This window comes from Podarcis raffonei, chromosome 5 (genome assembly GCF_027172205.1).
Source record: "Podarcis raffonei isolate rPodRaf1 chromosome 5, rPodRaf1.pri, whole genome shotgun sequence".
Lineage (NCBI taxonomy): Eukaryota > Metazoa > Chordata > Lepidosauria > Squamata > Lacertidae > Podarcis > Podarcis raffonei.
This window is the reverse complement of record NC_070606.1, coordinates 21,696,526-21,717,784: the sequence shown is the minus strand read 5'-3', so window position 1 is coordinate 21,717,784 and position 21,259 is coordinate 21,696,526. Positions and strand designations below refer to the sequence as shown.

At 41.6% G+C, this 21,259-nt stretch overlaps 1 protein-coding gene and 1 long non-coding RNA gene across 5 annotated transcripts in view; one reads left to right on the top strand and one right to left on the bottom strand.

Moving 5' to 3' along the window:
• Positions 1 to 1,634: 1,634 nt before the first annotated feature.
• LOC128413775 (heparan-alpha-glucosaminide N-acetyltransferase-like) overlaps positions 1,635 to 21,259 on the bottom strand; it is a 168,766-nt gene continuing 149,141 nt past the window's right edge. The window contains exons 16-18 of the mRNA XM_053388191.1: positions 7,703 to 7,773; positions 4,885 to 4,997; positions 1,635 to 2,578 (exon numbers count right to left, since the gene is read on the bottom strand). Of these exons, the coding sequence (XP_053244166.1) occupies positions 2,397 to 2,578; positions 4,885 to 4,997; positions 7,703 to 7,773 (366 nt within the window). The 3' untranslated portion in view covers positions 1,635 to 2,396. The remainder of the gene's footprint in view (positions 2,579 to 4,884; positions 4,998 to 7,702; positions 7,774 to 21,259) is intronic.
• On the top strand, positions 9,449 to 20,058 carry LOC128413781 (uncharacterized). Of its 4 annotated transcripts, none has more exons than XR_008330451.1 (3): positions 9,449 to 9,836; positions 10,555 to 10,670; positions 18,115 to 20,058. It is a non-coding gene; the product is annotated as an uncharacterized LOC128413781 (long non-coding RNA). The 4 variants fall into 4 exon arrangements; XR_008330452.1 differs by having other exon boundaries at positions 10,555 to 10,677; positions 14,779 to 20,052; XR_008330450.1 differs by lacking the exon at positions 18,115 to 20,058 and adding an exon at positions 11,426 to 12,198.

The following is a 21,259-nucleotide window of genomic DNA, read 5'->3' as shown; positions in this document are numbered from 1 at the left end:
AGGGAATCCTGGTATTCCTTGGAAGCTTATCAGGCAGTCTGAAGATCAGTAATGACAGACAGACAACTCACTTGTAACTCCTGATTTTCCCCCTGCAATGTGGAGCCGTGAACAACGTTTGGCATAGGATACACTCTCAGATCACACTGGCTTATTCTCTGTTCATGATAGATGAGGCTCATCAGGCAAGGCCAAATATCTGCTCCATAACATCCCTCACAATCCTCTACAATATACAGTGATATCCAGGGCATTTTGAGTAGAGAGGTTTGTATGAAAATATTCCTGGATAGCTTGAAAAACACTAGTATAAGCACATAAATTTCTTTTTTTAAATAACATTTAATTATCTTTTATTATTAATGCCCACCCCAAGACAATATTAAGATATAACTTAACAAGTCTGCTGAGAGAAAGTTCCCTATTTTGAAATATATTAACATTACCCTGTAGTCTTAGTTAGTGGCGACATTCTGGAGGCCTCACAATACTGAAACAAAGTGACTCACTATTTTCCCTAGCTCAGATTAAATATAGATGATTGGAAATTTTAAAATTAAATTAATCCCATGGAGTGCCATAACCCTGACCTTAAGACCTTAAGGCACTTAAGATCCTGCAGTTTCAGCACTGATTGAAGGACAGCGCAGTGAGGTTCTCACCAGTGCTGGAGATCAATGTAGTGCTGTGATGCTAGCCATGCTTAACTGAAGAGCAAAATAAAAACAAGGCCCTGCCTTCAACCGTAGAAAGAACTGTGGCACGTCAAGTGATGGGAGAGGACCAGAGGGCAGCAACATGACAGCGGGGCCTTTTCTGCGGTGGCTCCCTGCATGTAGAATACTCTGCCCAGAAGGGCTTATCTGGTGCCTTTGTTACATATCTTTTGGTGCCAGACAAAAACATTCCTCTTCTCCAGGCCTTTGGCCAATTAAACAACCTATGGTCTTTTAAACTGTATGTGTGCGGGGGGGGGTATTGTTTTGGTTTGTTATTATAGTATGCAGTTTTGTGTTTTTCTATTGTAAACAGCGCTATGATCATTGGAGAAAGGGTGGTATAGAAATTTAAATAATAATAATAATAATAATAATAATAATAATAATAATAATAATACTTATTTCTTGTCATGGGTGGAGAAAAATGGTGGCTTCCTGGGTAGGGGAATCAGTTTTAGGCAGTGATAGATTTGGGTAACCAATGAATAAAAAGTTTATTAGCTTCTGTTTTCTGGTCAGAGGAGTAGGCTGCTGACATAGGATTGTAGCAAGGAGAATAAAGATTTCTGCCTCGAGTACCAGATACAGTAGACTAGTAAATGTAACACCGCTAGAACACTTGTGGGGCATACTACAGCCCCAAGCTGTATTAACATAAAGTTATCAAAAGCATCACGCCCTAAAGGTAGCAGATATCAGACGTCTGCAGTCTGGTTGATACTGCAACAACAACATAAAGGAAGAGTCCTCACTTTTAAGAAGAGTGAGGTGACAACATGCTGTCCTTACATTAACCCTGTTTCCTAGGGAAGTATGTCCTCAAGTTTCACATGACTTGAGATTTGCTGAACGCAAATGTGCAACTATATGGTTTCTAAAGTACATCAGTGAATGAGGGAAACGACATCTTGAATCAACCGTTTAAGCTGCTTGTTTATTTATTTTGTACCTTCGAGACACACATTTGATAAAAGGGAACAAGTACACAAAGAATCAGTGAAACCAGCTAAACTTCAGTACCAACGTATTTGGTTCATGGCAGAAGTTCATACCATTGTTGATATTTGGGGCCAGCTCCAATACAACATTTTGCATCATGTGGAGAACATGTGGATTCTGGATGTTGATGAACTGCAGCTCCTATCATCCTTAACCTTTGGCCATGTTGGCTGGGGCTGATAGGAGTTTGAATTTATCTAACACCTGCAGGGCCACAAGTTCTCTATCCCCCATCTTTGGAATGGATTCATTGTCAATTCCAATCGGTATCCATGAGAAACTGTTTTGGCAGAATACTTCCTTACCAGTCTTGCTGCTTGGTGCTGAGACTGGATTCCTGGGACTGATTTGGGAGTGAGCCAGATGCTATACGAGACAAAGAGCTGCTGCTCTCTCTATATTCTGCCTCTTTTCCTTGTAATGTTTAAACAAAGTGAGATGTAATGGCATTGTGACTGGCGTCTCCCCACTCCAGCCTCATATTATTGTGATGCAGGGATGGTGCTGTTGCATCACACATTTTTATGTCACATGTTGCAAGAAGAGATGGAGAAGAGACATGGAGCGGCAACACCACCATATCCTATGTAGGATTCAGGTTTTGAGATTGTCAGTTATCATAATCATATTACAAGAGCTGGGGGCAGGGAGGAAATTACGTTCCTGAATCCCAGGATGTCATATTTTTAAAAAGAACTTCTTCCTATAGAGGAGATAAGCAACTAATACCCAAAGTGAAGTGCCTAGTAGATTCTGAAACAAGGGTTCGGCGTGGGAGTTTGGAAACTTCATTTCCCAGTTGAAAGGGAAGTATGTGCTCAGGAGGGAGCTTGCAACGTAGATGAGAATTGAATTCATCCCTGTAAATTCATAGGAAGAAACATAGTTTAGGATATACCATTATGATGAAGAAGAAGAAGAAGAGTTTGGATTTGATATCCTGCTTTATCACTACCCGAAGGAGTCTCAAAGCGGCTAACATTCTCCTTTCCCTTCCTCCCCCACAACAAACACTCTGTGAGGTGAGTGGGGCTGAGAGACTTCAAAGAAGTGTGACTAGCTGAAGGTCACCCAGCAGCTGCATGTGGAGGAGCAGAGACGCAAACCCAGTTCCCCAGATTACGAGTCTACCGCTCTTAACCATTACACCACAGTAGCTTGCATAACCTCTGTGTGACAATCTGTATATTAAAAATCACTGCACTGCAATTCTGAATGATCGCTAGTTATTTTGCCCATACATTTCCTTGTGGGGTGTGAATCATTATTGTAATTGGCCTTTTTGCCTTACCCAAAGTTTAAGGGTGAGGATGCTAGCGGTGATTCATTTTGCCACCTCCAACATGATCATGTGACAGAGCCACTTTATTCTTCCACTTCCACACCAGGTCAGGTGATATTTTATTTTATGGGTCTTAAAATTTCTAAACCTGCCTTTTGACCTTATTGGGCCCTTTAGACAGCTTACAAGAAACAAAACCATTACAACCACAGTCAATAACAATTGCAAAAGGGGCAGATTTATTATTATTATTATTATAAAAGTTTTAAATTGAAGCATGGTCATTGTGACTACCATCATTCACACTATATGAAGCAGCAGTGGATACGAACACTAACATGGGCTACACTTCAGATAAGCTGCACCTAACAGAGTAGGGCTTAAGCCCACTTCTGCAGCATTCTGATGTTGTGCACCTATAGAGGCAAAAGGGGGTGCTGCAATATGATTTAGAATGGAGTGTGAGAGGTGGGGGAGCACCAGACTTTGGCATCACACAGGGCACTGCGGAAATCTGAGACGAACATTAAATTCCGGTGTTGACAAGTCCTTAGGATCTAGATTCTAGAGGCGCTACTTGACAGAGGGCTGTAACCTGAAAGGTGGCAACTCTGACCATTCACATTAACGATGTTTTATAAAAGGATGCATGGCATTGCCTCCAAAGGGAAGATGGAAATAAAACAGGGACACTGTTTTACAAAGGACAGCTGTCAGGGGCAACTCCAGCCTACACTCTAATGAGGGTATGTGCAGTGAGAAATTGTCTGGGAGAACCTGACTCTAACTTGCATTGTCCAGCATGAGATCAGCAATGTATAGCTAAGCAGCATTAGAGGGACTGCTGAGAGCAAAAGTCTAGCTGCTTAGAGACTTGAGTTATGACCTATGATAGACATAAGCCATTTGGCATAACAGCTTCATAAATTACTAGTCTGTATTCCTGAACAAACACATAATTAAGTAGAGATTGCCAAGTGGCTCCAGAGGAAGTCTTAAGACTGAGCAAAATACAGAATGATTTATCCTTGGCTTCCACCAGGTACAGTCACTGCACTCTCAAAGTAGCATCACTTGTTAATGTCAATAAGCACTTAAATGAATCACAGAGCAGCCTTTTCATGTGTTTTGGAATTGACATTGTGCAATTCTCAGGCAAGGGTTTGTGGGGTGTCTATGTGTACCATCACCAAGCTTCATTAGTATTAATTCATTCATTAGTCATTTTTCTGCCCTTCTACAAAAAGCAGGCAAAGCAACTTTCAACAAGCTATTAAAATCTAATAGTTAAGAACAAAAGTGAACCCACAACCCCATAAAAACAATCTATAAAATAGATTCTCAATAAAACGTTAAAATGCACAACAGCCACAATCAAAACAGAGACTACACTGCTGGGTCAAAAGCCAAAGCAACGTAAGTAGCCAGGAAAGGCTCTGGAAAATAAGAGAAATAAAAAAGAAAAATATTTCACTTGCTGTCAAAAGCAGAGGAGGGTTTTGTCCTCTTGGCTACTCTAACTGAAAAAGGTTCCTCAATAGTCTTGGGTTGATGTTTGATTTGTGCAGACCTTTGTATATGCAAGGGAGTTGGGACTTGTCAAAACTCATAAGCTCTTTATGTGCAGATCTGTAACCTCCATTTATGCAAAGCACAGATTTCATGTTAGCAGTGTATGTGGACAGATCCCTGTAGGGACAGACTCTTCCATGCATCGAGGCTATGGACAATGATGGGGCAGGACCAGTGGGTGTGACCCTGACCCCCTACCCCATATCATTTTCAATGTAGATTGAATGTCTGCACAGGGCTACTGTTAGAAACTTACCTTGGTGTTACTGCCCCAGTCAAATGTTATAATAGGCCACAGCTGCAATATCTTACCTGGGAAAATGAAAGGTTGACCTCCCCACCAATTTTTCACATCGATAACATAGAACATTATTCCCAGCAGGACAAATGAGAAGCAGCTCAGGGTGGTGACAAAGGACAAAGACCTAGCAAACACAGAAAACAATCAGAAAAGCAGAACTTCACTGTGTGGGGCTATGCTGGAGTATGAAACCCACCTAGCCAAGTGCTATGGAACAGAGAAGACACAGGAAAAGGGATCATCATGGTCCCATTTGAATTGCTCTTAATTTTATCTATGTTATAGACTACTTTGGTTGAAAGCAGCCTAGAAGTTCATTCAGTTAGTCAATTAATGAAATAAAATTGCTCCCTTTCTCTAGCCATGAGCTAATGAGCCCGCTCTCATATAAATAGGAGAGAAATCCGAGAGCAACTGTGAGAGATAACACCATTGTTAGCAGGTCTATCATAACTGGTCTTGTAGCTTTAACCACAAAATATTGAGGGACACTGAGAGTGGAATTCAATGTTGTGTTAATACAATTATTCTATCAGTGCAAGCATTTTTGCTTGCCAGATGTAATGGTCTCACCAGCCCAATGTGCTGTTCTAGGGACTCTCCCAATCTCCCTGAGCTGATTTAGAGGTGTACAGTGGGTGAGCAGTGGAGTGAAAGCCCTGTTGCGCTAGCGGGACTTGTAGCACTGGCTCCCCCTAGTGCAGCTATTTTGTTGAATCTGCCCCAAACAATTTGTAACGCTCCTGCGCTGGAATACGTCAACACATGCAAAGAAGGCATGAATGACCATCATCACTCCCTGAGACAGATGCAACTAGGTTAGCCATGCCTGATTCTTAGTGGGCCTTACTCCCAAGGAAGCATACATGGGCTACATTTGTTGGTCACTAGGCTACATCACTTTAACAAGAACAGTCCTTTGCCATTATCTACCCCAGGATATTTTCAGAAACTGAAAACTCTCATTCATCACATTAAAAATTTTTTATAGTTAGGTCATGTCATGTCAATTTCTGTGCAAGTTTCATTAAATCTCTTAATTTTGCTGCCACTGTAGTAAACAAAAACAGCAAGTGGATGTAGCAGTTTCACTTCAGTAAAGCTATACGTTTACTTGCGGCAGCATATTTTTCCTCTTTGGCTCAGAAGTCCATTGTCCTACGTGATTTTTTTTTTCCATGCCCTTCCTTACACCCAGCCAGCTAGGCTGTTCATTTGCATACTGCAAGGGCTGTAAGTAGCTATTGATTTTTCACTTTCCCTTTAAAACCGTCAAGTGCTTCATCCAAGTGTTTCATCCTCTCTGATAAGCACCATAAAAAGGGCTGGAGATAATGGCCAGACTCATTTGAACCCCTGTAGGTGTTCAAAACTAGTTAACTCTCCATTAGGAGTCACTGCATATTCTCAGGCTTTCTAGAAAACATGAAAGACGGGCACTGTGTCTTTGCTACAATTCCCTTGTGCTTATTTAAAAGGAAGGGGGGAGACCAAGGCATTTGAGAGCTACAGTATCAAGTCACACTACAGAATTGGTTTTTAAGATAAATATTATTATATGGATTTTCATGAGAGGATCATCACTGTACCATAAATTTTCAATCTAACCCACTAGAAAAGAGAATGCTCTGATTCTACCATCTGAGGTCTAGGCCAGCCTCCTGAATTGCTGGCAGCAGAATGGTATTTGCCGCCAGCCTGTGTTTCCTGGTAATGAGTGCAATGTCTGCCTACATTGTCAGGGCGGATAGTGTGAATATATAGCACATTTGTGATCCTATCATAGCTGTCAACTTTTCCCTCTTTTAAAGGGAAATTCCCTTATTCCAAATAGGATTCCTCGCAAGAAAAGGGAAAAGTTGACAGCTATGGATCCTAGCCCCACCTTCCCCAGTGAGAACCAGCTCTAACCACGTATTATTACCAGTTGAATGGATGCCACTACCAGATGGCTATCAGTAAATATGAAAACAGTAGCTGGTAGCAGAATTGCATGTTAACAAATGCCTGACACCCTTTGGGAGGGGGCTCTGTAGTGGAGAAGTGACAAATAGGGAAAAGGTTAAACAGACTCCCATGTACCACTGGTGTTGCTCTATATACCCCCTTGGAGCAGCTTTTCTCCAGAGGAACAGAAAGCTGCCTTTATACTGTACCAAGTGAGGCTGGAAGGGACCACCAGGGTCATCTAGTCCATCCCCTGCAATTCAGGAATCTTTTGCCCTATACAGGGCTCAAACCCACAACCTTGGGTCAGACAAGATTTATTGCTGCTACTACTCTCTCTTGCAAGAGGACCCAGACTAGAATCTGCCTCTGTTTTGGACATGAGCAAGGACAGGCAGTAGCTTTCCACGGATGCAGACAGAGGCCCTTCCTGCAGTGATGCCAGGAGTTCAACTTGGGACCTGTTACATGCATTTGCAATGTGTGGTGAGACCACTTAAAGGGGTGGCTCATACATGCATGCTCATCAGCTGTTGCCTGTAGCAGCAAATGAAGCCTTGCATGTGGGAATGAGCCAATGCAGATCAACCGCTGAAGCAATGCTTTCCAGTGGAGCCAATCTTCAAGCAGTGAGTCATTGTTCAATGACAGGAGATCAGCTGATGAGCATCAGCATTTGTAATACAGCCCACATCACACCAGGGAATAACGTAAACCCAATGAAGGCGGGGGCAATACAATAGAAGCATCTTAATAGGGCAAACCAAGTGGTGTCTGGTATCTCACATCTTTCATCTTATTCTTGGCATGATGCAAACTATGAGCAAATTTTGCCGTGACTTGCATCAATCAAACTTATAAGGTAGACTTGAAAGCACTTACCAGAGATTTTTATTGATGGGGATGAATCCTTCGTTTTGTGTACATTTGGTTAGGATGGCAGAGATAATCCCCTTAATAAGAAGGAAAAGAGAACAGGTCAATAGCAAGTGATAACATATCTAACTCAGGGAAAACAGAAAAGAGAGGGGAGGGGAGGCAAAGGAAGAGGAAGGAACAGATTGTGTGCCAAGTTCTAAGTGTTTCCATTGATTAACTAATCAAAAGATGCATTGCAGAGCAAAGAGAGAGGCACTGAACTGAATAGAAGACCTTGATTTGAAGTGTGATTGTTTTTATTTTATTGTATGAGGTTTCCTAAAACAAAGCCCTTTCCAGAAATTGGATCAGCCTGAGTCAAAGAACCTCAAGGATGCCAGAGAGGTTGAGCCCAATAGTAACATTATTTTGTACAGTTTGGTGGGAGAGATTGGTCAAGGGTACTGACAAATGACAGCTCAACAGAAGACAATCTTAATATTTTTAAGCATCATCTTGGATGAGGCTGTTGTGTTCCGACATCATGCCTACACTAAGTTCTTAGCATAAAACTTTGCTATAGTGGCCAGCAACTGCTGGACTCTGGGACAAATCTGCCTTCAGAAATAGATGCCAAGGCCTGGTTCACATGAATCCCTTACTGCAAGCTACTTAAATGAGCTGCCAGCCAGCGTTACTTGCTCTTTCTTGGACCTTATTATTGAAGACACATTCTAGAATCAAGCCATGGCTCAAATGAAGCCCTTTACTGGCCTGTTCATGAGAATAGAGACCTGGACATCTTTATCCGAAAGGCTCCCTATAGTCCTATATCCTGAACAAGATGGTAAGGAAGCAAGCTAAGTCTCCACTGCAGTAGCTTTGCTGTCTCTAAGCCTCAGGAACATTTGGCCTGGTTTTCTTCTTTTTCGACACCAAGCTGTTGGTGTTTGCACCACAACGAACAGCAAGGCCAGAAAGCTGCCTTCGGTATTTTTTCAAATAAATCCTGACAGACAAAACTCAAATAAATCTATTGCTGAAGGAAATTGCTAATGCCACACTCTGTCACATACCCTCTGTGCGGTGTTAAAAACGCTAAATTAATTAAATAAATCAATTGATGAAATCACCCTATAAATGTGACAGTGTGTCATAATTCAAAGCGGCCGTAGGAGCAGCGAGTCAGATCCAGGGTGCGGGGAGAAAAAGAAATGATTTGCTGCTCTGGTTTGGTTTGGTTTGGTTTGGTTTGGTTTGCTTTGAAGTGAGAGGGAATTTAACATGTGGAAGTCCCCATTTTGTGGTGCCTCCCTGTCCCTCATACCAAGCGGGGGGGGGGGGAATATTACTCCTTTCTTTTTTAAAAATTAAAAAAAGCAGCAGAGAGAGAAGTACAGAATTTTATACTATACCGGTCAAGTTCCCCTCCACCTCCTGTACTGGAATTGAACATTTAAGCTGAGACTGCAGTGATACCACCAAGGAAGTCTTATACAATATGAGACCCACTAACCAAACTTTGCCCATCAGCCATGTGCAGCATTGTGGCCTAACAGCTGCGTCTCTTTGAATCATATACTTTACTACAGGAACCTGGGACCCTCCATATGCTACAGCAGTCCCAGCCAGTATAATATAATATAAGAATTTGAGTCCAGCAATATCTGGATGACCATAAGTTCCCATTCCTGCTTTAATCCTGCACGCATGGACACAGACTCAGTAACTAGGCAGAAACATGAAATTTTCTTTTGTTAACCCTGGGTGTCAATAAATGACTCATCTAGCAGGTGTTTCTGTTAGTATTTGTATTATATTTGCATTGTAAATGTGTTTCACAAAGAATAAATGGTATTGGGGAAAGGAGGTGGCAGTTAGCAGTTGGCAGTTGGCTGGTTGTTCTGTTAGCTGATTCTTTGGCTGAGAGTGTGGAAGTGTGGTGACTTCAAGCAGACCCTGTCTGGAGGATTTTTGTGAGATTTAAGCAAGCTATTGATTAATAACTTATGCACTCTTATGAAGGAGTTTTGAAAACAAACAAAGACTAAACCCTCTGTTGGGCTCAAGAGAGAAAAGCACATTGTATTCATATGAATAATACTTGTTGTTCAACTGTTGCCAACCTGACATGTAAAGATTTATCTTCAAGTCTTGGGTAAGGCATCTATTTTATCACAAATAGCTAACAGTTTCCCTGTTGCATATTAGTATTATACTAACAGGTTAATGGATATAGTTCCAAACGTTTAATCTGTAGTGTGTGGGAAATTCAGGACTTTTACAAGCTGTATCAACTGCCTTAAAGTGTAATGGATTTGTGGTTAAATCAGCTTTGAGGTGGTTTAACGAATGCTTCAGGTTTCATGTTGTAACACAAGAATGGAGATGCTTTGAAATCAAACATCAGGGCAGTGGGAGGCAGGAGGAGATGGAAATACAGAGAGATTTTCTGTGTAATTAGAAAATGATCATACACAACTGTTTTTGATAGTTTCCCCACCAGCCAATAATGAGCAGCTGAAAAAGCCAATGGCAAAATAGTCTACTTTCATGCATGGTTATAATCAGAAATGAAAATTAGTTCCTTTACAGAGCAGTCCTAACCCACTCTTTCTTCTACTCTGGCTGGCATAAATGACCAGACTTCAGACGTGACAATGGCTCCAATGCTCTGTTCAGTCCCACTGCTCTCTGCTGGGAGTTAGGGTTGGCCCACTACTTTTTATGGACTTTCCAAACAAAGGCCTGGTGCAGATATAATATTGTTATCCCTTGACCACGGGTTAAGAATTTGAATGTGCTCTGCAGGCTCACACACTGCTTCCTCCTCTTTTCCTTTTGCATGTGTGAACTCCCGTCTTTTCTCTTTGCAGAGAAAAATCTCTTGGTGATGAACTGTGCCAGCACCAATGCGAAAGACAATCACTACTAGCTTCAAAACAGATGTTGCAATGAGAGCCAGAAGCTTGCTTGCAGACCCTGATTAAAGGTAGCAAGTTTTGTGTTAATATTGATAATTCAAAAAAAGGGAAAGGGAGAGGAGATTTCACATATGATTTTGCCTGTGCTTATTTTCTGAATGCCTGATTCTTGTTGAAGGCACAGTGGTCAGTAAATGAAGGTGGCGAGGCAGCCCTATTTGCAGGGAAATTGCATTTTACTAGCACTCAAATATCACATGTGTGCTACCACTGAGCTACTGTCCTTGAAAATCTTTTGTGGGTTGTTCCTGTAATAAAAGGTTGGGAAGAATCTCAGGATTAGATATATTACTGTGGTGTGTTCAAACGTACACATGCCCACCTCAAACTCATTTAAAATTTAGTTAAAGATCACCAAAATCTATATTTGTTCAGTTTCTGTGCTTTAAAATCAGCAAAACAGAGCACTGCAATTTAGGCGGAAAGATGAGTGAGGAAATGGCATGTTACTAGCATGAAAAGAAAAGCAGTGTGTGTGTGTGTGTGTGTGTGTGTGTGTGTAGAATGAGTTAGAAATGTACTCATGTTGCAAATTTGGGTGTGGGCTCCAAACATGATTGGATCCTGAAATATGTTTGAAATTCAAAAAGTTTGGGTGGGGAGGAATTGGCGTTCCCAGATTATACCCCTCTCTGGTCTAGTTTACAAGGTCTTGCAGAAACTGCACAAATATGCAATGGGAAATTTCACTTCCCATCCCTCCTGCAGAGAAAAGTAGATTAAAAAATGCTGAAACATGATTTTATTTATATATTTATTGCAGAGCTGCTTTTCAACCTATGTGGTCCTTGAAAAGGCTTACAATGAGGAAAACAGAAAAGAGCCAAAAAACATGCATAATAAAAGCCCTCATGCTGCAGTTAAAAGCACAAAATTTAAGGTGTAAATACACAACCACATTAAGATGTGTTGATCAGTGTTTACTGCAGCAACCATTGCTTGTGTCCAAGAAATAAAGAAAAATCATGGGTGCAACAAATAACACATGCAAAACTGACTAATGTGCATTGAAGCACACATTATCCAGTTTCACAAATGTTATTCACTGGTCAAAAAGTGGTTTAGCTGGGACATGCAATCCTGTACTGCACATTGGCTGTCTTTAAAAAAGGGCAATATATTGAACTATCTCACAGTACTTTGAAGACTACATTGCAGTGGTCCCACTTAAATCACAGCTCCTCCATATGCCTGACCTTGAGAGATCCTCTATTTAGTTGATAATGTTAGCTTATGGTATATTCAGGAACTGAATAACAGGATAATGTGAGAAAAAAGAACCTGCCAATACCCCCAGTAAATATTTTGTGTGTGTCACCAATGCCAAAGGGCATGGAGTGTGTGTGTGGTTCCCTGGCACAGGTGCAGCCAACATAGCCCCCTCCAAGGTTTTGGACTACAATTCCCATCATCCCTGACCATTGACCATTATGACTGGGGCTGATGGGAGTTGTAGGTGAAAACATCTGGAGGGCACCACGTTGGTTTTTCCTGCTCGAAAAGCTCCAACACACCAAGGAGGACACATTCCAGCCAGGCAAAGCAAGACTGGCCTGGAGAGAAGGCAGAATGGCCATGTGCACTACTGAACAGAGGAGAGTCCACTGTTTGAAGGGTTGTCCAGTCCAAGTGTAGTTTAAAAATAAAGAATGATAAGAAGGGAGAGGAGGAGTTGGCCTGCACTGTAAGCAGCTCACCTGCCCACAGTCTTGTTCCCCACCCTGGCAAGATTTACTATATTCCTGTTTAAATGGCAGTATTATTTCTACATCTGCATCTATATGTAAATTAGCACATGCAAATCTTATGCAAATGATAAGTCCCTGTTCTCTTTGGTCCTCTCTTTTTTGATGATGCATGTTCTCGGGGGGGGGGCATGTTCAACTGGCCAAACTAGGAGAGAAGGAGCAGTCCTGGAGATAGTCCTCAGGGCAGCATAGAGAGGCAAAGAGAAATTATGGGATGGAGGCTCCCCATCCTTGCCTTACATTCATCCTTTAAGTCTGCAATTGTTATATAGCACTAGCATAAGGAAATGTTTCTTCCTGCCTTGAGCCTTAGAAAAATGACAAGCTTCTTTTAATGCCTTTTAAAAAAATGGGCTTATTTCACATAGGCTTGTACTGACAAGTGATGGCAACATTTCTTAACGTTACATGCAGCTATCCATCACTGCAGCGTGCACACACCAAACCACAATAGGATCATATTTACAGCAAAAGTCACAGCTGTCCCTCACAAAATGAAATTAGGTTTGATTTTGTGTCATGGCAATGTTCATTAGTGCCATCTAGTCTGCAAGGGCAAGATCAGATAGCTGATGGCGGACCCATAATTCATTGCAAAGGCACAATCTGACTGGCTGTATGAGGAAGAGACAATACTAGCTCTGACCTCTTTGCAAATAAAGTGTTACCCAGCACACATGAAGCTGAATTTCACTTAGGTGCTCTATAAAACCAGAGGCACCATTTCATATTTTGTTAAGGGGAGCAAAAATTTCAAGAACTGCATTTGGATACATGCACAATTAAATTGTGAAACTCTGCCCATTTTAAGAGCATTGGTTATGGTTATTTTTTTATTTAAAAAAACCTCAAGAGCAATTTCAGCCATGTTTCCAACACTGACCAAATAGTTTATCCTGTTTTGCTAAGCAAAGGGATCTGCATGTTTATAACAATAGCCATTCGATGTGTGGAACCACTAATGAGTTGGGTGGAAATATAGGTGACTCTAAAGGATAATCACATGTGACATGAAGCAAAGGGCAGTAATCCCCCTCGCTAAATGGAGTTCCCTCTGTGGAACTGTGTTACTAGTGGAATTAAACATTCACTTTGGTCTCCTAAATGCTGAGTAACAGGAATATCAGGTGCCCAAGCTGAAAGGTTTGGCAAGGCTAACTGCACCACTGCTAACGTAAGTGACACCCAGAATCAGACCTGTTAAAAAAGCCATGCTAGATTGTGCTGTGTATGAACACTAGACATACTGCACACGCAAAGACAAATTCAAGGTGACATGAGTCATGTGCGCTGCCTTTGTCAAGCCTTTGAGATTGACAAGAACACTTGTCAATTGACAAGAACACTTGCCCCCAAGAACAAAGGGCAAGAACAAAGAGGAGGAGATGTAAATAAGAAGAGCGCTTCAGAGTTGGCCATTAAGAGTTAAATCTTGCATGGATATGGCCCATCTTCAATTTCTATCATTCCCTTCACCGGGCATAAGAAATAATACTGACATGAAATTTTAGTTCATGAACAAGGCAATGCCATGTTCAGCTATGATGGCCAGCTTTCAATTTCAAGAATACTGCCCCCCTTAGGAGTTTTAGGTTAAGCCAGGAAAGGTAGAGCCATAGCTGAAAATGGAGTCTATTGCGATAGAGCAGCTCATGGGCAGAGGGAAGGTGTGGAACCTGTCGGGTGAGGAGCAGAGTCAGGGAGAATCTTATGACTTTTTAGATCTTGATACTGACTACCTAACAAAACAGAGGGTTACTGGTGAGTAAAATGCTGCCTGCTGGTAACCCAATGCTCAACCTAATTATACTTTGTTTTCTGCAAACCAAAACACTTTCCAGTGTTGCAAAGATCAAGGCTAACAAGGACTGCAGGTGGAATCCAATGTAAAGCTAAGGAAACCGTTTTGCCAGTGCAAAGATTTTCACGGCACATGCTCTAAATCTGTTCTAGGGGTTCCCCCAACCACCTGGAGCAGATTTGGGAAGGGTGTGGGAGTGTGCTTGGGTGTGGGAGAGGAGGAAAAGGCCCATTACAGAAGTGGAAACCCTTGTGCTGATGTGATGGCAGTAGTTAGGATTGTGTCCCAACCTGTGTTAGGGTTGTGCCCCTTTGTTATGGGTGGAATGCAGGCCATATCTACCTACAAGGTAAAAAGCAAGTTCAAATGTTAGCTAGTGGAAAGGAAGTTTTAGATTTGGAGACAAACAGGCAAGAAGCAGTTTGAACATATTGCTGCGGCTTATGGAACTGATGCTGCTTCAAGATGAATAACATCTATGTGTGCAACTGCTTTCCTTCTTTTTCCTGCACAACTTGTCTGTTGTAAATGGATTATTACAGAAAGGCCTTACATTTCTATTCATAGGAATTCGACCCCATTAAGGACTGCATGGAAGATCCAACCATGTAACTAGAGGAACTGTGAAACAACATATGAACCGATGAAGCAAACCTGTTTCCAAACACTGGTACTCATCTTTAGAAATCAAGGCCCCCTGCTGAGCAAGGTCCAAGAGCAGATCCTCAAGGAGGCAGCTTTACAAAAGCCACTGCTAACTGCCTCTGACAAGCTGCAGTCTGGGTTTCCTGCATGGTGTGTGGAGCCTGGATCAATGGCTTGGAAATATTTCTGCTTGCTGCAGTCAATTGTGCCTTCCAGGCTTGTTATACCATGGCTGAGCAAACACATAATTTCCAACTTGTCACCTACAATGGTCTCTTTCTATTCCCTACCATTTTGTGCTGACAGCCAGAGAGAGAGAGAGAGAGGGAGGGAATGGCAGAAAGCAAGGAGACCCATTCTGCACAGATTAAGACATAGTTTTTTAAAGAAAAATAACCCAGTTGACCCACCATTTCCAATTAAAAGGCTTTCTTGTGAGATGGTTTGAAAAGACAATTGCCTGTGACCCACAAGAACCTGTTCTAGTCACAGATGCCAACACTGGACAAAATGGACCCAATGGCTGGACTCAGTTGTGTAATTTAATATAACCATATACTGAACTTATCAAAATGATCACAGAGGCAAATTCACTACAGTTCATGGTAGCAGATAATTTTATCTGTTATTTCAATTACCTTTAACGGTCCCCAACAGGACCGGTCTAAGAGGTTTTGCTGTGAAGTGAAATGTCAAGATGTCCCTCAATTCCATGTTCAGAAGCCAAATGAACTAGCAGTAGAAGCTTACTTCGCTATTGGCAATTGGACAGCTACAAAGCACCAGGCAGCCAATGTGGCACACACAGTTCTGTCCTTCATAATGTCAATGCTGCCCCCTGCCCTGCACCACCTGCCCCCCGAGACATCCACCTTGTTCTAATCTACCTAATGGTAGGGCCAGCCTTGGCACCTATGCAGTCAGGGTAGTTAAATTTTCCTCCTGCTGTGCTGTGCAAGAGCTGCTCATCAATAAATAGTTCCCACATGGCTGGGAGAATATCTAAAGGGCATCTATAGTCAACTGCAATTTAACAGCAGCTACACACTTTATGTAGTAACATTGTGTGAAGAGGGAGTTTGCAGGATGGCATTTGTTTAATTGATAGTCCACTCTTCCTCTGAGGAGCTTGGAGCAGATTACAGCCAGTTCCCAAGTGTTCTCCCATCAAAGCAGTTTACAAAGCCAGGCCTGATTAGCTTAAGGTGGCCTATCAGCCTTCAGACCATTCACCAGGTCAAGTTCTGGTAGCCCAGAAGCAGTAATAAGCAATTCAAACCACATAAGAACTACCACATGTGAAATATTCAACCCACTACTCCAAATAATTGAAATACTTTTGGTGAACAATGCGGGGGAGGGGGCAGAATCCAAAAGGTATAGAAGGAGAAACTGTTTTACTTCTTGATCAGCTTTTCCAGCATGTCTGATCCAAGTGCATTTCAGCACACTTGTTAGCTCATTTGCTGTCACTATTAATCAGGCATTTGCCTTTTATGTTGAGGCAAACAAGACTGCATTGAGAACTATGCTAACTGATTAATTTTTTGTAAATGAACATTCCATTGATTTTCTTAATTTGATGCATCAATCATCCAAGTCCTCATTCAAGTAAGTGACCAGGGAGGTACTCTTCCCACCTCGGAGTCAAGATTGGGGATCTTTGAGATTGGCATAATCAGTCTTGACAGACTTGAACCATCATCCTGTTCAGATGAACTGCAGGATCTGCCATTCAAAAAAGTGGGGGGTGGCAAAGATCTTTATCACTGTGCTTTGGGGAATGGAGAAATGCTTGCTGAATGGGCAGGATGTAATCGAAGGATGGTTGCTGGTGGTTCTGTCTCAGTGTTCACTACATGGTGAATGTGGCTTATTAGGATTTTCAGAGATATTTAAGGTCAAGTCACAAAACTATCAGTCCAGGGAAGCCTGAAGGGAATCAAATCTGTGATATAGATGGCAACATGCTGAAGCAGTCATTTGATATAAACTTGTTGCATCTGAGCATGGAAACACAATTAGTGCCGCACGGTTTTCAACAGCAGTCAACCAGATGTCTTTGGCAGCTCATACAGAGGGCATGAAGCAATGTTCTTCTCTGCATCAGTGACTAGAAGGTGACTAGCTGTTGGAGGTATTAAAGGTCCTTTAAGTCCATATTTGATAGCACAGGTCTCTGGGAAATCATGCTGCAGCATTCTGCACCAACTGCAGATTCCAGAACAAGTGTAAGTGAAGTCCCACATAAAGTGCATTGTACTGTAGTAATCCAAACTTGAATTAACCAGTGCATGATCTACAGCAGCCAAACAAATGGTCATGGTTGTTGTAACCATTGCAGTTGGTAAAAGGTGCTTCTAGTCACAGAAGCTACCTGGGCTTCCAGTGACAAAGATGAATTTAGAAGCACCTCCAGGCTGCAAATTTGCTCCTTCAGAGAGGGTGCAACCCCATTCAGGGTAGGCAGGTGACCCATTTCTTGGACATGGGAACCAATTTTGTGAATGGTTTTATTAACGGAAAGTTGTGTGTTCATTATAGTAATCCATGCATTGGTGACCTCAAGGCTAGATTACTGCAATGTGCTCTGTGTGGGTTCTGCCCTTGAACCTGGTTTGGGAGCTCCAGCTGGTGCAGAATGCAGCAGTCAGACTGCTGGTGGTGGTGAAGGGGCTTCTGGCTGAGAACATGTGACTCCATTGTTACAAACATCTGCACCCAACTACTACTGAGCCAGGTTCAAAGTGCCTGTATTAATTTACAAAGCCCTGAGCAACATACCAGCATACCACTGGGACCACCTGATCCCAGCTCAATCACTGCAGGAGCATTGTTGGCAAGGCTCATCTGACAGCAACAAGAATCAGAGCTGTTAATGTCATCGGCACAATATGATCTCTGCCAACAGAGATTCAGCACATCTTTGGTTTCAACTTGCCTGCTAACCACCACCACCCCACCAGACTTATGCAGGCAATTAAGAATACGTTTTCCCATAATAGTTGATTTCTGGTTTTAACATTTCAATATGGGTTTTATTGCATAATGTTACATAGAATTGTTACAAACCACTCAGATTTTTTTACAATGAAAAGTGGTGTATAAATATTTTTTATAAATAAATAAATGTTTGCAGCTTTAAAATGCAAGGGAGAAGACTAAACTCCAAATGAGTTTTAGCTGAAATAAGCTGACAACAGAAAATTACCCAAATTATTAAGAGCTGACATCTATGGTATTATTTTACTATCACAGATGTTCAGGAAGAATTGAGAAATTGTCCAGTAAATGCAAAGCCTAGCAGGAAATTTGGTGCACAAAGGGGATGATTCAAAGCTGTGGTTTTTGGACAGGACATGGAACATTTTATTTTGAGTTACCAGATGGAGGTAGGGGAGTTAACAGGCACAGTAAGGCATGAAAACAGGAGATGCTAGCTAGTTTCAGAGCATCAGACTCCAGGAGGCATTCATGAAAGGAGGACTTACATAACTTCATAAATAGGAATTATCCAGTCATGAAGTTTTAAAGCTTGGCATCATAGAGGCTGGGTCTAAATCAGTGTTGAAACCCACAGACATGAAATATACAGTATATTGTTCTGAGTGTTTTGTCAGTTTTTCTTGCTAAATAATGAAATGTCTTAATCTACACTTGTGTTCCAGTTGATGTATCTGCTATTCCTCACACCTACAGACTGGGGAAGTTGCTGGCTGTTTGGGAGATGTAGCCTATTGGCAGCTCTTGAATTATCAGTAATTTTAACCCCTAACACTTGGACGGATATCATCAGATGACTTTACTGTGACCATTTAGATTAGGTAAAAATCTAAGTGAAAGCAAACACGCACACACACACACACACAGAGAGAGAGAGAGTTCCTAAAACATCCTTCATTGTTAAAAACATAGTATCAAAAGTGGATCACTAGCTTGTTGCAAGAGGTATTGGCTGTCGCAGAGGCTTTCCTGTGTTTCACGGTCAATGATGTTAAACATTTGGCATGCCTACAACTCCTGAGAGGAACACATAGAAACCTGTCTGCGTCTTGGCAAACCATGCCTTTGGACCTGAAGCAGGCCTCAAAAATTATGTGCATAAGTTAGAAGGTGAATGGAAGGGAAAGGACATGAAGGAGAGATTTTCAGCATTCTAGCAAAGTGCTTTAATGAAATATGGTGAGAACTGATATAATTTTTTTTTAATAAAATGTCGCAATGGGCCCCAAGCCAGGCGAAAACAAAAATAGAAAGGGAAGGAACAGGAGGAGTACTGTGTGTTCTCTACCCTTCCTGGGTTAATACCTCAGACTGGCCTTCGAATTCAGACAACAGAGTTTTCCTTTCCTCAATAAAGTGACTTAATACATTAACTTATAAAACTGTTATATGGAAAAGGACAATATTCTTATGAGTTTGGGAGTGCCAGACCCCTTTAAATTCCTGGATCCCGTAAGTGTTAGAATTTAATCAAGTCTTGGTAGGTTAGACTGGGTGCAAGGCACCTAATTTCTGAACCCAGCAAGTGTTAAAAGCTAATCATACCAGTCTAGCTTCCTATGTTCAGGTGATCACCATTAAGAGAATAAAAGAAAGGTGATGGGGCACTGTGAAAGCAAAGGAGAGGGAGCTCTGTGCCAGACAGCAGATGGGTAGGGCCCCCTCCCTCAACTCATGGATAGTGATTTCAGAGTTGAAAGTGTGTGTGAGGAAAAAAGCAGCAAGCTGGAGAGAGGGTCAGAGGTCTGTTTGAATCCAAAGCTGTGACTATGGGAGAAGAAAGACCCTTTGGGGGCGTTAATGCTGTGAACCCCTCCATCATAGGCTCAGGTTGTATATATAGGCAGTGACTGATTTACATGCGTCCAACTGACATGCGACCATGCACGCGCACATCATGGCAATCCGACTGTGGCCGGAAAAGGGGCAAAATGTAGCGTAGCAGTCTTACGTGCACTTTGCCATCGCATGCATTGACCCAGAATACAACACCCACACACATTGGGGGTTGCCTAGATATGTAAATAAACTCTATATCATAAAGACACCACAGTCTCCACTCATTCCCAAAAGGAAACACAAACCAGTTTTCTGACAGGGTTCCATGTGCACAGCTACAGAGGGTGGTGGGAATCCAGGCAACCCACCCACTTGTTTCCAGGGTTCCTCTGCTGAATGTGGCTCTTTGCTGAATCAAGGCATCTTGAAATCATGAAATCATGAATTAAATCATGAACCAAATCATGAATAAACGAAATCCTGAATTAAATCATGACTTCATGAATTAAATCATGAAATCATGAAATCATGAACTAAATCGCGAATTTGTGAAATCCTGAATTAAACCATGATTTCGTGAAATCATGAATTAAATCATGGGATAATGAAATCATGATTTAATCATGAAATCCTGAATTTATGAAATCATCAAATCATGAAATCATTTTCTAAGGAGGTGAACAGGGGTGGTCCTAGAAACGGCTACCATCATGTCAATAAGCCCTCTTCACTCTCTGGAAGCTACAGGGACATTAAGAGCCCTGTGTCTTGTATTCGGACTATGCTTGATATTCAGTAATTAATATTGATTCCATTAAAGCCAGCTAGCAGAATGATGATAAATAGGCTAATGGTAACTATTCGACCTCCAATAATGTGGGGGGAAATGGGAACTGAACTTTGAATTTTGAGGGGTTTTTTAAAAAAAATCCTGTCTGCTCGCACACCACTGCCCCTGCCAGAGAAGCAAGGAGAAGTGCCTGGGGCTTCTGTCCCCCCCCCCTTTTTAAGTAATATTTATTAAGTTTTTAAAGATAAAACACAAACAATAACAACAAATAAGAACACAAAAATGGAAAAACAAAAAGAAAAATCCAACAGTAAACAATACATAAAAACAAAATAAAACATCCATAGTCATACTTTCGTTTGCTTGTTTCTTTGACTTCCTCACACCTCCCTTTTTTGTATTCCGCTTCAGATTATTATTTCAGCAAATCCCTCCCATTTTACCAGAAATTTTGTCTGTATACTTAGCATACTTTCCTCAGCCTTGTTTGAACTTTAAGTTAACCACATATAATTACATAAACTCTCACATCATTTACACAAAGTCCAGGAAGTGTCTATCCACCGTTGTTCAATCTCACAAATATTTTACTTTGTTTTACATTAAACTTTGAGCTTAATATATATTTTATACACTTTGAATTTCCCAAATTTTCCCCCTCAGCACCCCCCGGGTCCCAAAAACTGCCTGTCCTTTCCGTCCATTCCCTGATGTCTCTCAATCTGGAAATCTGATATCAGAGGCTCTTAAGTCCCCTCCAGGCCCCTTCTGCAGAATTTGTTCATACTCTTTGATACCAACTGACTCATCTCTGAAGTATTCCATCCTGAC